Source organism: Dendronephthya gigantea, unplaced genomic scaffold (genome assembly GCF_004324835.1).
Source record: "Dendronephthya gigantea isolate DGI-Jeju-01 unplaced genomic scaffold, DenGig_1.0 000076F, whole genome shotgun sequence".
NCBI classification, from domain to species: Eukaryota; Metazoa; Cnidaria; class Anthozoa; order Malacalcyonacea; family Nephtheidae; genus Dendronephthya; species Dendronephthya gigantea.
This window is the reverse complement of record NW_021163086.1, coordinates 652,079-666,678: the sequence shown is the minus strand read 5'-3', so window position 1 is coordinate 666,678 and position 14,600 is coordinate 652,079. Positions and strand designations below refer to the sequence as shown.

Sequence of the window (14,600 nt, the reverse complement as noted above, 5' to 3'; positions counted from 1 at the left end):
AAATTACGTGACTGGGTTTGATTACACAGCAGACTGTATGTACTCGGGTAAATTATCGGCAGTTACCTTTGCAGTTATAAAGATTTACCTTTCAAATCATTGTCATTGACTTTTTATCCCCCCTGTTAACAGTCCAGTGAACTCAGAGCTCACCGGGGTGATCTGATTGGCGGGAATTTAGCGGTTTGGCGGGAAATACGGCTGTGGTTGAACTCGAGGAATTCGAATGGTTCGAAACGGTACTTTAAACATGAAATCTGTCTATGTTTTGTTCAGTCTCGTTCTAATACACTAGTTTACTTAAGATTTCATTATGGAATCGTTTGTTCAAGGCTGGGATTTCGTTGAGACTTTGGGAGAGGGAGCATTTGGCGAGTAAGTTTGCTTTAGTGAAATATTTGTACCCAAAATATATCGATCAGTGAACAATAATAGCTCGTAATCGTTGGTTGTATTGTTTGTATTTGTTGTTTGCGTGCTTTAACATTGTACCCTTTTCAACAGAGTCAAGTTGGCCATTAATCGAGCTACGCAGGAAGCTATTGCTGTTAAAATAATCAATTTGGAGCAAGTGGCATGCCCAGGAGATATTCGTAAAGAGGTTTGCTTTCCTTGTCAAGATTTTTGAAAGTTTATATACCTTGCGCATGAATCGACCCCCCAAGGTTAACAACTTTCATCGATTGAGAGTTCGATTGTCGCTTTTTAGGAAGAATTATTATAGATTGAATGTCAAAATCCAGTTGCTCTAACACTGGGTTCATTTAATCAAAGTTAAAATAACTTGTCTGGTAAAGTCTGGATGGGGTGAAATTTTTAGTGCTATAGTTTAAATAATAGAACAAACACCTAAGTTAGGTGTTGGAAATAATATGACAAAAACAGAACCATAAGCCATATTGTGAAAATGCAACTTTGGGCATGAATTGTACTGCTGTCTGCAATTTCATCAATGCACTAACACATGTACAATAATAGAATACAAGATGTAGAGATTTTTGATATGCATATCTGGAAATGGCATGTGTTTGCTCAGGTTTCTATTTACAATAAGCAGACCATAAGCTTTACCATAATAGCAGACCATAATACAGTAAGCAGACCATTATTAGCTTTCACATAATCCTAAACAAAAATAGATATGTTTTGTATGGGTACCTTCATTTGTCTGCAAGCCATATTCTGCCAATGTTACTCATCAAGTGGGGTTAAGCAACTATCAAAAAAATATATAAAACTTCTCATCATTGGATCACAGTGTTTTTGACTAGCTCAGTCAATCCTTGTGGCGATTAGATCTAAATGTCAAGTTGCAAAACAATTCAAAATTAATTTAAATTTGTCACCATGCCATTCTTGAATTTTTTGGGAAATTTGGTTGATTATTTATTTAGACTTCACCTAATATAAATATTCATGTACTGTAAATGCATATGAAGAATTGATGGTGAGTAATTATGAAATAGTGAGCCAAGATATTATTGCTTGTTTGCCCTCACATGGCCGTCCCCCTAATTGTCTACAAATCCCTATTTTACCAGTAGCCGGGATTTTGTGGATAGAGTAACTGAATATAACTATTAAATATACACTTCCATGACCTGACAGATGAATTTGCAAAAAATGCTGCTTTTTAGTCCTTCTTGAATGGATCAAACCTGTGGTTTTTCTTCTGTTCTCTTCCTAACTGACTTACAGACCCTAGTTGGTACTTCAACTGGGGTACCGGTAACCTAATTTACAAGTTTGGGTACCCTGTCAATGGAGCAATGAAGCTCTGTAGGGGTCACCAATCACATTTGACAAAGTTCGTAAATAAATAAATAAATTAAATACTGTAGGTTGCTGGTAAAAGTGATTTAAGAACAATGCAAATATCAGGTCTCTTTACAAGGCAGTTGTGGAAAATACAGCCTCAGGTCTGTGAGGAGGAAATGAATCTGCAACAAAGCAAAAAATCATCTGCTGGATGAGTAGAAAATGTGACAAAGTGTTTTACTGACCCCTGTGCAATCTTTCAGCCTTTCTTGGAAATTGAACCTGCAACCCTGTGATTCTATTTAATATAAAAATCAAAAATACTATGTCCGTATCTGTGTATAAAAAAATTGGAGTGTCAGTGATGTTAGATGGTACTTCAACAGTATATATACAGTACCAAAATTTTTAGGCCATTTTGTAGTCACAAGATAATATATTACTTATAGACAAAAGATAGTATTATTACATGTGAAATTTCCTTACTGAACACATCTCATGTAGAAATTAAAGAAGGAAAAACCTTTACCAGTAGACAATTTGGTAAAATATAAGAAAAACATGCTGCGAAAAACATCTTGTAAACTCAAGATATAAGTTAACTGAAAAACAAGACAACAATTAAGTGTAAAGTGACCTTCTTTTAGCGACATATATATATATATATATATATATATATATATATATATATATATACATATATATACATTTTTATATATACATATATACACATATACATATATACATTATATATATAATATATATATAAATGTATATATATAAATGTATATATATATGTATATGTGTATCTATTCTCACGAATCCCCCCCCCCCATGAAGACATCGTTCTCGTCCTATTCTTTGTCCACGGTTTGTATTAATGTGATCTTGCCGGGAATGGGACTTTTGTTTTTTAATCGTCAAAATTTCGCACTTTCTTTTCTTTATCCGGGTGTAGCTACTTCAGGATTCTGGATTCGCATTTAGTTTACCTAAACTGTCTGGAGACGTCTTATTGATTTCAAAAGCAATACATTTTCTCTTGAGCATTCTTGATGCTGAAACATTTCCTAACCTTACACCAAGAGAACGAGCAAATGGAATTAATAAAGCATTTCTAAAACCTCTTGAGGAATACAGATTACGATGTCCGTTACCAAATTTTCCGTTGGAAGAAACGGCAATCTTTCCAAATATATCAGAAATAAGAGTGCAAATAGTTTTATCGAAACTCCCAACAAATAGAGCTCGTGGACCCGATAGGCAACCTAATTTGGTTTCAAAGGAATACTCGTACATCCTGGCCCTCCAATCTCAATTATCCTTAACACCTCTTACCGAGAGCAACGTGTACCTACCACTTGGAAAATGGCCAACATTACACCTCTGCCAAAGGTAAAAATTGTAAATGATCAGAAGAAAGATACAAGACCTATTTCACTTACTGCCAGTATCTCTAAAGTCGCTGAAGAATTTATTGTCGTTGATTATGTGAAACCAGCAATTTTGAAAGTCGTTGATCCAAATCAGTACGGTGCGATTCCCAGAAGTTCCACTACTATTGCATTAATCAGCATGATCCATCGCTGGTCCATTACCAACGACGGCGCTGTTGTACGAACAATCATTTTCGATTATCGCAAAGCATTTGATCCGATTTATCATTCAATTTTGATCCAAAAACTATCAGAGTAAGCAATACCAAATAGCGTCATCAATTGTATATCAGATTTTCTACCTAATAGATATCAGCGGGTAAAGTTAGCAGATACCTGTTATTCAGAATGGGGCCCAACTCCATCGGGTGTGCCACAAGGAACTAAGTTAGGTCCTTGGTTATTCATTTTACTTATAAATGACCTAACAGTAACTCAAGCAGATCTTTGGAAGTACATTGATGATTCCACGGGTCGGAAATTGTCACGAAGAATTCTATTCGTAATGCCCAAAATAATACAGATGATGTATTCAGCGTCCTTAAACGTCACGGGAAGGACACATTATCAAGTTCCTGAACCTCAGAAGAACTCTGTCCACCAGTTTCATACTCAAGAACTCTGTCCACCAGTTTGATACACAAGAGGGATGCAAAATCCACATTGCCAAAGTCTTTGCAAAGCGATTTTCGCACGGATTAGGAACGCTGCTGTGAAGCCGGTTGAACCAAATAAACGAACCACTTTACTGAAGATCTTTCTTTTCGTTAACGTTAACTTCGACTCGCGTGGTGTTGTTAAAGATGCAGCAGAATAATCACAGTAGTAGATAACCCCCCCCATATAGGGATCAAAGGGTGCCGACACAATAGGTTCACGTGAACAAAAATTACGATTCACGTGAACAAAGACCATGCGTTTGCACGTGGGCATGGGTCATGGATCATGTGAACAAAGAAGTCATGATTCACGTGGACAATGACCATGAGGTACATGTGAACAGGGATCATAAATCATGTGGGATGGAGACTTTCCATCACGTGAATAGGGATCATTGAACATGTGTACAGTAGGACGCATTTAGAGTGTAAATGAGATCATTTACAATTATTTTAATATGTTATAAAATTTAAAAGATAATTCACAAATTTCTTCTGCTTTTGCCTCGTTCACGGAGATCTATACCAGCCAAGAAGTATTTTATAATTTTAATATAGTATAAACCTTTTTTTTAAAAAACCCCGACTGTTCTTACATGGAATATTTCGGTTCACAAACACGAAAAATATAGTCCAAGAAATACTCCAAACATTTTGCTAAATTAGTTCCTTTCTGCCGAGTATACGTCCATCAATTGCAAGTATGGCAGCGCGAATATTTGTTCAAATTCTGTTTTGTGGGTTTGCTGTACTTTAGCACATCATATGCTTCGCCAACTGCTTGCCAAAGCCTAGTTTTGTTTTCCTCTGCTTTTGCCTCGTTTACGCAGATCTACCGACCAAGCGATCTGGGTTCCTTCTGCTGATTTTTTCAATTTTAATTTCCTCTGTATGAAGTTTATTAATGTTAGCCATAATCTCATCTCTGGCTAAAGTCTTCACTGTTGTTAAATCAACACCGTACATTTGTTTAAATGAATGAGTCATTTTAGCATGAGTAAATTGGTGCTAATAATTAAGAAATGTAAATGAAGGGATTTCGCACGGTTGAGCACATCAAGTTAGATCCTGTTTACACTGTACCCGATTCGCATGGTCACGACATCAGTTTACGTTGTTTTACCGTATATTTGTCCCCCAGAACTTTTTTCATTTGTCAGATCATGCTAAAGTAACCATGCCACCAAACGTTTGGAGGTGAAACTCCCGTTGACATGATTAATTTTGATGTCGTTTGATTTTAATTTTGATGTCGTTTGATCAATTAATTTTGATGACCATGCGAATCGGGACTAAGAGGCCACTTGGGGATGTAAATTAGGCGCTTGCAAAATTAAATGCTTGGGAAGAGCACGTTGTGGATGTAAATGAGACCGGCTAGCAAAATGATATGCATGGAGAGAGCACGTTGTGGATGTAAATGAGGGGCGTGCGAAATTAGACAAACGTGGGTATGCTAAAGAGGAATGTGAGACCACATGAACAGAGTGTGCAAGTGGTGTGATTAACACGTCGTCCACGCAAATGAATAATCCTTGAAAGTAATATGGGTTACAATTTTGTGGAATGAGCCGATGAGCACATGAGCATAACTGCTCATAATTGCTCGTAACTGCTCATAACTGCTCATGAGAACATGCTCAACTGCTCGTAGACATTTTTAATACCAAACTATTAAATAGTATTAATATCAGATTTGGGTAGATTTTGAAGGCAAAATGGGTTGCAATTTGGTGCAATGAGCGTATGAGCATGTGCTCATAACTGCTCATAACTGCTCGTGGACACATGCTCATAGCTGCTAATAGCTGCTCATAGCTGCTCATAGCTGCTCATAACTGCTCATAACTGCTCATAGCTGCTCAAAGCTGCTCATAGCTGCTCATAGCTGCTCATAGCTGCTCATAGCTGCTTATAGCTGCTCATAGCTGCTCATAGCTATTATTAGGCCATAAAAGTAACATACTACATAGTATTAGGCCAGAAAAGTAACATACTGGTTGAACGAAATAACAAAGACAATCATTGGAATAACGATTTTAACATTTATTTTTCTGTTATAATAATTTCTTCTAAATCGTGTTTTATCTCTTTTTGTTCGTTTTTCATGGTTTCTTTATAAGAATGGTTTAGTAAATCATTATTTCTAATCATCATCATCGCTATCTGTATTTTCTTCTTCATCCTCAACCTGGTGATTGTTTAAAAGCCTTTTAATAAGAAACTTTCTCTTATCAACAGCAGCTTCTATTGCCTCTTCTGGATCAAAATCGTCATTTTCAACAAACGCATCTTTTGTGTGCATTATTTTCTTATGTACTGGATCTTTTTTTAGTTGTCTCATCCACAGAAGCCGTTCCAAATAAATATTTTCCAATTCTTTCTGGAGTATAGGCATAATATTCGAGTAAGCTTTCTCCTTAGCAGATTGCTCATCCAGGCCAGTGTATATCTTTCATTTCTTCGAAATCTGTATTACTTTTTTGCTTTGCTTCTTCTATTAGGGGTATCCATGGATCCATTTTTTCTTCAGTTTCTGAGTCAGTCGTCATCGAACTTTCAGACTTTACAGATGAAGTGGTCGAGACATCGTCCTGCAAATCCCTTTCTTGACTGTCCGAGCCTCTTCGAGACATGCCTCTTTCTTGCTGTTTTAGTGGACAATATTCCCGTTCGTGTCTGCGCAGATTGTAACCGCGTCTAAAGTGTTTCCCGCAAAACTGGCAGCTCATTCCCTTAGGACTGATTGTGTAAAAATGGTTTGTTATTGAGCAGTAACTGAATTTTATGAGCACAGAAGCCGATTAACTCATGAGCAGCTATGAGCAGCTATGAGCAGCTATGAGCAGCTATGAGCAGCTATGAGCAGCTATGAGCAGCTATGAGCAGCTATAAGCAGCTATGAGCAGCTATGAGCAGCTATGAGCAGCTATGAGCAGCTTTGAGCAGCTATGAGCAGTTATGAGCAGTTATGAGCAGCTATGAGCAGCTATGAGCAGCTATTAGCAGCTATGAGCATGTGTCCACGAGCAGTTATGAGCAGTTATGAGCACATGCTCATACGCTCATTGCACCAAATTGCAACCCATTTTGCCTTCAAAATCTACCCAAATCTGATATTAATACTATTTAATAGTTTGGTATTAAAAATGTCTACGAGCAGTTGAGCATGTTCTCATGAGCAGTTATGAGCAGTTACGAGCAATTATGAGCAGTTATGCTCATGTGCTCATCGGCTCATTCCACAAAATTGTAACCCATATTACTTTCAAGGATTATTCATTTGCGTGGACGACGTGTTAATCACACCACTTGCACACTCTGTTCATGTGGTCTCACATTCCTCTTTAGCATACCCACGTTTGTCTAATTTCGCACGCCCCTCATTTACATCCACAACGTGCTCTCTCCATGCATATCATTTTGCTAGCCGGTCTCATTTACATCCACAACGTGCTCTTCCCAAGCATTTAATTTTGCAAGCGCCTAATTTACATCCCCCAAGTGGCCTCTTAGTCCCGATTCGCATGGTCATCAAAATTAATTGATCAAACGACATCAAAATTAAAATCAAACGACATCAAAATTAATCATGTCAACGGGAGTTTCACCTCCAAACGTTTGGTGGCATGGTTACTTTAGCATGATCTGACAAATGAAAAAAGTTCTGGGGGACAAATATACGGTAAAACGTAAACTGATGTCGTGACCATGCGAATCGGGTACAGTGTAAACAGGATCTAACTTGATGTGCTCAACCGTGCGAAATCCCTTCATTTACATTTCTTAATTATTAGCACCAATTTACTCATGCTAAAATGACTCATTCATTTAAACAAATGTACGGTGTTGATTTAACAACAGTGAAGACTTTAGCCAGAGATGAGATTATGGCTAACATTAATAAACTTCATACAGAGGAAATTAAAATTGAAAAAATCAGCAGAAGGAACCCAGATCGCTTGGTCGGTAGATCTGCGTAAACGAGGCAAAAGCAGAGGAAAACAAAACTAGGCTTTGGCAAGCAGTTGGCGAAGCATATGATGTGCTAAAGTACAGCAAACCCACAAAACAGAATTTGAACAAATATTCGCGCTGCCATACTTGCAATTGATGGACGTATACTCGGCAGAAAGGAACTAATTTAGCAAAATGTTTGGAGTATTTCTTGGACTATATTTTTCGTGTTTGTGAACCGAAATATTCCATGTAAGAACAGTCGGGGTTTTTTAAAAAAAAGGTTTATACTATATTAAAATTATAAAATACTTCTTGGCTGGTATAGATCTCCGTGAACGAGGCAAAAGCAGAAGAAATTTGTGAATTATCTTTTAAATTTTATAACATATTAAAATAATTGTAAATGATCTCATTTACACTCTAAATGCGTCCTACTGTACACATGTTCAATGATCCCTATTCACGTGATGGAAAGTCTCCATCCCACATGATTTATGATCCCTGTTCACATGTACCTCATGGTCATTGTCCACGTGAATCATGACTTCTTTGTTCACATGATCCATGACCCATGCCCACGTGCAAACGCATGGTCTTTGTTCACGTGAATCGTAATTTTTGTTCACGTGAACCTATTGTGTCGGCACCCTTTGATCCCTATATGGGGGGGGTTATCTACTAATCACTCCTCCTAAACGTGAATGTGTCTTCTCCACTGCTCTTATCAGTTAACTTGCTGTTAACTTTCTGCATGTATAGTTCTTACTGAATGTAATTCTTGCTGAAGTAATAGGAGTAATTTCTAAATGAATATGTTCAGTTTCATAAACTCCGAACTTGGGTTACTTGAGAACAAAACCCTTTTGTCGAAAATTCAGGGCACGCATGAGAATTTTGTGTTGTTTCTTTTGGTCCCTGACATATAGAAGCCAAACTTTGGTACATTTAAATGAATTCAAGAAGTAGTTTCCTATACCAAAGATATTCTACGAGTCAATATATTGCGGTGTAATCTATACCGTATTTCCTTCTTTTTAGATATGCATTCACCGCATGCTGCAAGATGTGCACATCATTCGTTTCTATGGCAGCAGGACAGAAGGCGACAAGCAATATCTGTTTCTTGAATATGCATCAGGCGGGGAACTCTTCGACAAAATAGGTGGGGTTTTGTAATTATTATACGATAAACTTTTATTATCAGTGGAGGATCTAGAGATGTTGTGCGACTATTTTACCTATTTTGTTGCTTGCTTAAAGCGCAGTTAATAACGTAATAATAATCGTTTACTACAAGACAAATGTGTTAATGTAGTAAATTTTATCGAGTTAGATGGAAACTATGACTAGCACTCTATTTGGTGTTATACAGCACCTGATTTAGTGATTTATCAAAATCCTAAGGATGTTTTACCTATTTCCATTTAATATGCAGTTGTTATCAAGTTGTTACCCCAAGAGTTTGAAGTCGAGAGCCTACTGGGAAAATTTAACTTACTATTCGCCTCTTAACGAAACTCAACGATTTTTAAGTCATTCGTGATGCATAACCAATACTAGTGTAAATAGCAAACGATTTAGCTAAGATATTTCATTCCTAAATTTTGCGATTATGTGATTCAAATCCATACTCTGTCATTAAGTTACAAGTTAAATAATTTTTTTACTGTTTGATTGTTAAATTTTTTCAAATTGACACCCGAGAATTCTGCCGCCGTTTTGAATGGTGTTAAATATCATGCCCGTCTGCATTTTATTGTGGTAATATATTACGCTAAATACTTGGTGTAATTTTGACACCCTCTCTAAGGAAACGCCGTTTTTCTTCTTCTTCTTCTTCTTGCTTTTCTTTTTCTTGTTATTTTTACACCTTCAAGTTAACTGGACGCGATAAATGCATGTGCACAGATTGTATAAAATTGTAGCTAAGAGTGAAGAGACAAGCAGTATATTGATTTCAATAATCTCATTTTAAAAGCGAAATGTCTTTTGATGCTTATTTTCTAGAACCTGATATTGGCATGTCCCAAATGCAGGCCCAAAAGTACTTCAGGCATCTGTTGGATGGTGTGGTAATTAAGATAGTTTCTAGGTTTTCAAGCTTCGCTTTACGCAACAAAGATGCATAACATATACGGCCTAGAAATGTATGCATGTTTTTCTCCGCAATATTCAGTGTGATTTTTGCTGTTTATCGTAATGGTTTATTTCCCCAGGAGTATCTTCATACAAAAGGCGTGACTCATCGGGACCTGAAGCCTGAAAATTTGATACTGGATGTTAACGGTTAGATTTTAAAACAAATTGTCTTATTTTGTCCTGTTTGCGTAGCAGAAAAGATGTATGCATGCACTTATGAAGCGTTTCTTTGTTTTTAGATAACCTGAAGATAACGGATTTTGGGCTAGCAACGGTGTTTAGGCATCAAGGCAAAGAAAGGTCACTTTGTCGATGTTGTGGTACACCTCCCTATGTTGCCCCTGAGGTATATGTCAAATTTTACATTTTTCTGACCAGAGAACGTTTTCGAGACGTTAGGCTACATATAGTAAAAGAAAACCCACCAAAGCTTCTCATGGCATGCAGCTTAGCACCATATTTAGCAGCCTTGAATCATCGCAATATGTAATTTTCCTGAGATAATATATATCGGTTTTTGAATTCTATGACTCAAAGGGCTTCATGTGGTTTGGAATTGGCGGTAATAATATGTTTCGTTGGGTTTAAAATAGGTAATATGAATATATAGCGGTAATTCGAATAATCGGGCTCGAGCTAACGTTATATCGTGCTCGAGATAAGGTTTTTTAGTTTGCAGCTGGTCAAAGCTATTTCTGGGCCACCTTTCTATAAAGCACATGTGATTCTTGCCATGACTGTAAGATTATTTATATGGCATCATTTTTTACCGACCTTCAACACTATAGATGTCCCTATTCGCAAGAGATTCATTCACAAGAGATTCACTCACATGATGCATCATGCATATCTACGCCAAAACAAACCTATATATAGGTTTTAAAATTTATACTGTAACCTTGATGTTAATGCAGGTATTTGGCAAAAAAGAGTATGCTGCAGAACCAGCTGATTTGTGGTCGTGGTATTATTTTGGTGGCGATGCTGGCGGGAGGTAACTTGAATGAAATATTGTATAAATCATTATATTGTTATGCTATTATATATACAGTATCACAGAAAAACAACAGACCTAAATTTAAGGCCAATTTAGTAATAAACATACGTACCATATAAAATTTAAGTATTTCGGGAAAACCAAGTCGTTCAACCTTTCCTCAACCACGCTCATTAGAATACCGCTTTTTTAGAATTACCATGGAACGAGCCAGCGAGCAAATGCCCGGAATACAAAGCTTGGAAATCACAAACTTATGATTTCACGCCTTGGAATAAAATCGATACTATTGCTTTTGGTAAGGCAATGTAACAGAAAGCAATTTTGTTAATGAATTATGATGAAATATATTCATGAGAGTGAATAGGTAAAGATTAAGATGCAGGTTTTCTGATCGTAAAGGCACAATTGAATTTTTCCTGTCAGGTTTGTTAGTTAAAATGCTTCGAGAAGACCCGAAAGAACGGTATACGGTGAAACAAATCAAGAATCACAAGTGGTACTTAAGAAGTTTCAGCAAGAACAAAAGTTCTCCATCAAGCTCTCCTTCTGATTCCCTCTTTAAACGAATTTGCACTGCTAATGGCAGCGACAGTTCCATCGATCAAAAGTATGTGACTGTTTATTTTAATATTTACCATAGTAAAATGTTAAATGGCGAGGTTGGCATGAGTACGCCTAGAGCATGGTTTTTACTTGAATACTTCTGTATTTCCAACAGTAACTATCGTAATATCCACTAAACCGTCCTAATATTTTATACTGTTCTTAGTGATCAGATATCCGCATCTCAGCCAGAATTTCGGCGGTTTACTAAAATTGATCTTGACAGCACTGGAGATGACGATAGAGACGGAGATGATGGAGTTAGTTGGTTTTCACAACCAGTCCATCCAGACCACATGTTATTATCCAGCCAGTCGCCAAGCACCCAGTCACCACAGGTAAAATATGTAAAGTAAATTTATAAACTAAAAGTAAGCTGCATATAGACTTCTTGCCCTCGCTATCTACCGCAAGCTACCGGTGATAAGTTCTTATCCATAATCAGCCGGCTGGGAAATTCTTACCCATCACCGAGAATCGAAGCCCCCCGGGCCTAGTGAAAAAGAAATCCATGTATAAGCCTGAAATGTTGAGAAGCCAATACATTTGTTGGCACCATGTATAGCTCATTGCCCATACTCTACCCATTTTCTACCGCGATTAACATGCAGTAAGTCCCAATGGCTGAAATAATAAAATTCATGGCTTTGCGCTGTGTTCTAAAAGGACGCGAAATGAATTCTGGTATAGATTGATTATTATTATTATTGGTATTAAGTTTGAAGGGGAAGGGGGGGAGGGGTGTGGTGCTATATGGCGGCGACTAATCCTTGCCACCCATGCTGAAATCTCATTGTTGGCTCATCTTATATTGTAAAATATCGATTGTGCTACTTCTGTGTCGCAAAACATTTAAATTATGTTTGACGGGTAAATTGGAGGTTTTTTATTAAGTACACTCGATAAAATGTTCCATTTTTTAGACACCTTTTCAGAGATTAGTGAAGCGAATGACGAGATTTAACTCGAAAGTTGACCTTGAAACAACTCTTAAAAAACTTCGCTCAGTGTTTGATGAAAGGAGATATCAATTCAAAACTAATGCGAAAGTTGTAAGTGAATTAAAGTGTTTTTCGTTGCATATCCAATGGTATAGTTGGACTAATATATTCTCAAGTAGCCGGTTGTTCGAGGTTCGATTAAAGCTAACTTTTATGGGTAAATATTACACCTTTTTTAAAATTTTAACCCACGCGTTTTTTCTACAAGATATAGGTTTGTTTCATGCTTCTATTTTAAATGGCAACGTTTTTAGAAAATCTATAAAACGTATATAAATAAAATGTGCAACCTTAAGAAAAATTAATGCGTAGCTTTGCGTCAACCCAAGATTAGGTTGACTGGCTTTGAAGAACCAGTCAACCACATCACAGATATTAGCTATATGTGCATCCTTTTGAAATAAGCTTCTTGCATGATTTTAAAGTTGAAATATTTTTAGCCGGATAATGATCTCTGTATCTTGTTGGTGTGAGGATCCCCTTAAATAACTGATGACTTTCGTTTTCATAAGTTCTTTGAGTGTTCCTTTGTAACCTTATATTCTGTATCTTTATCGTGTCTTTTTTTTAAATAGATCAGTATTTCGGCAGTTGATCGAAGAAGAAATCCCCTTTTATTCAAAGCATGCTTGTTCGAAATGAATGATTCGCTTTTGGTTGACTTCCGACTCTCAAAGGTAATGTTGAGCCACCATTTACATGATCGTATACGATTCTTACTCGTGCATGTTTGGATAAACGTAAGACAAACGTCTGATTTCAAACTTCTCCATCAGTGAGTAAACAATGAAATGGGGCAGCGGAACCTGTTTTCATTTTGTTTGAATAATGAGAATCGTATACAGGTAATTGTTGTAACGTGCAAGTGGGATCGTGTAACTAACGATGCAGTAAGAAGAATAATACCATGATTTCTACGTCGTTCACTTGTAAATAGAAAGTGCATGTGATAGCGTATGAACAATTATATAGTTAAGTATATACTACAATTAGAAAACTGGATATTTTTTTCAATATATATTATAGCATTTTGGTAAATTAAGGAGTTTTAAGCGAATTTTACATCAGTTCAGCTTCTATTGGATAGACTGACGTGGAGGGAAAATGTTTGAGTTTCATAAAAACTTTTTGGCGCGTACTTAAAAAAAATCAATTTAAAGAACGAATAATTAAGACATAGATTTCTTATGTAAAATGTTTTCATTTCACTCAAACTCTATAATAAACACCACAAAAACGCTTCAAAACCCTTTCTAAAACCTTATGTTGATCTCGAAGTCCAGGTACTGCCCGTTGTGTTGTATCGAGCTTGAAATGTTCATATTGTGTTGCTTTAACTCTTATTAAACACACAGTGTATTTCAACGTTGATTCCATATCATTCCATATCCTTCTGACCACTTTCAGATCATCTCCCTTTTCTCTTAGGGTGATGGCATTGAATTTAAGCGGCATTTCCTCGAGATTAAAAAGTCTTTGGTTGATATCGTTAAATAATGACGACGGTCGATTGGCGGGATAACAAGAAATCCTGAGAATCCTACCCGATGAAAATTGAAAAGGTATTTAAACACTTGATAAAGTATTAGTCCCAAGTATGCTGCAAAAGATAAATATTCTACAGGTATGTTGCTACTAAAGCCCTGGTCAAACGAGAATGATAGTTGATGAGAGTTGATGAGAGTTGCAACTCTCGCTTGCGTTTGACCGCGAACTCTCATACACTCTCGTGCACTCTCATCAACTCTCATCGACTTTGAACTGGTTCAAATTTTGATGAGAGTTGATGAGAGTTTAATAATAATAATCAGCTCTCGTTCTCAACTCTCATCAACTATCATTCTCGTTTGACCAGGGCTTAACGAAAGCTTTGCTTGTATTTGCACTTAGTTGAATCATTTCCGCTAGGAATGAAAATTGTAAAAATGCGCTTTAATGTGATATGCAACTCATTGAATTTTATTTGATGCGTTACATTTACGTATAATCATATATACTATAGGAAACTCTTATAGCATATATTACGTTTTATGGTATTGCAAAC

At 36.7% G+C, this 14,600-nt stretch overlaps 1 protein-coding gene across 1 annotated transcript; it reads left to right on the top strand.

Moving 5' to 3' along the window:
• The first annotated feature begins 204 nt into the window (after positions 1–204).
• LOC114531963 (serine/threonine-protein kinase Chk1-like) lies at positions 205–14,359 on the top strand. Its single transcript, XM_028553557.1, is given in 14 exon segments — positions 205–375; positions 505–601; positions 8,852–8,975; positions 9,821–9,885; positions 10,030–10,099; positions 10,192–10,298; positions 10,867–10,913; positions 10,915–10,946; positions 11,143–11,247; positions 11,376–11,559; positions 11,722–11,893; positions 12,479–12,607; positions 13,132–13,233; positions 13,985–14,359. Coding segments are annotated over 14 exon segments (1,365 nt in total). The 5' UTR covers positions 205–313; the 3' UTR covers positions 14,054–14,359.
• Positions 14,360–14,600: the final 241 nt, after the last annotated feature.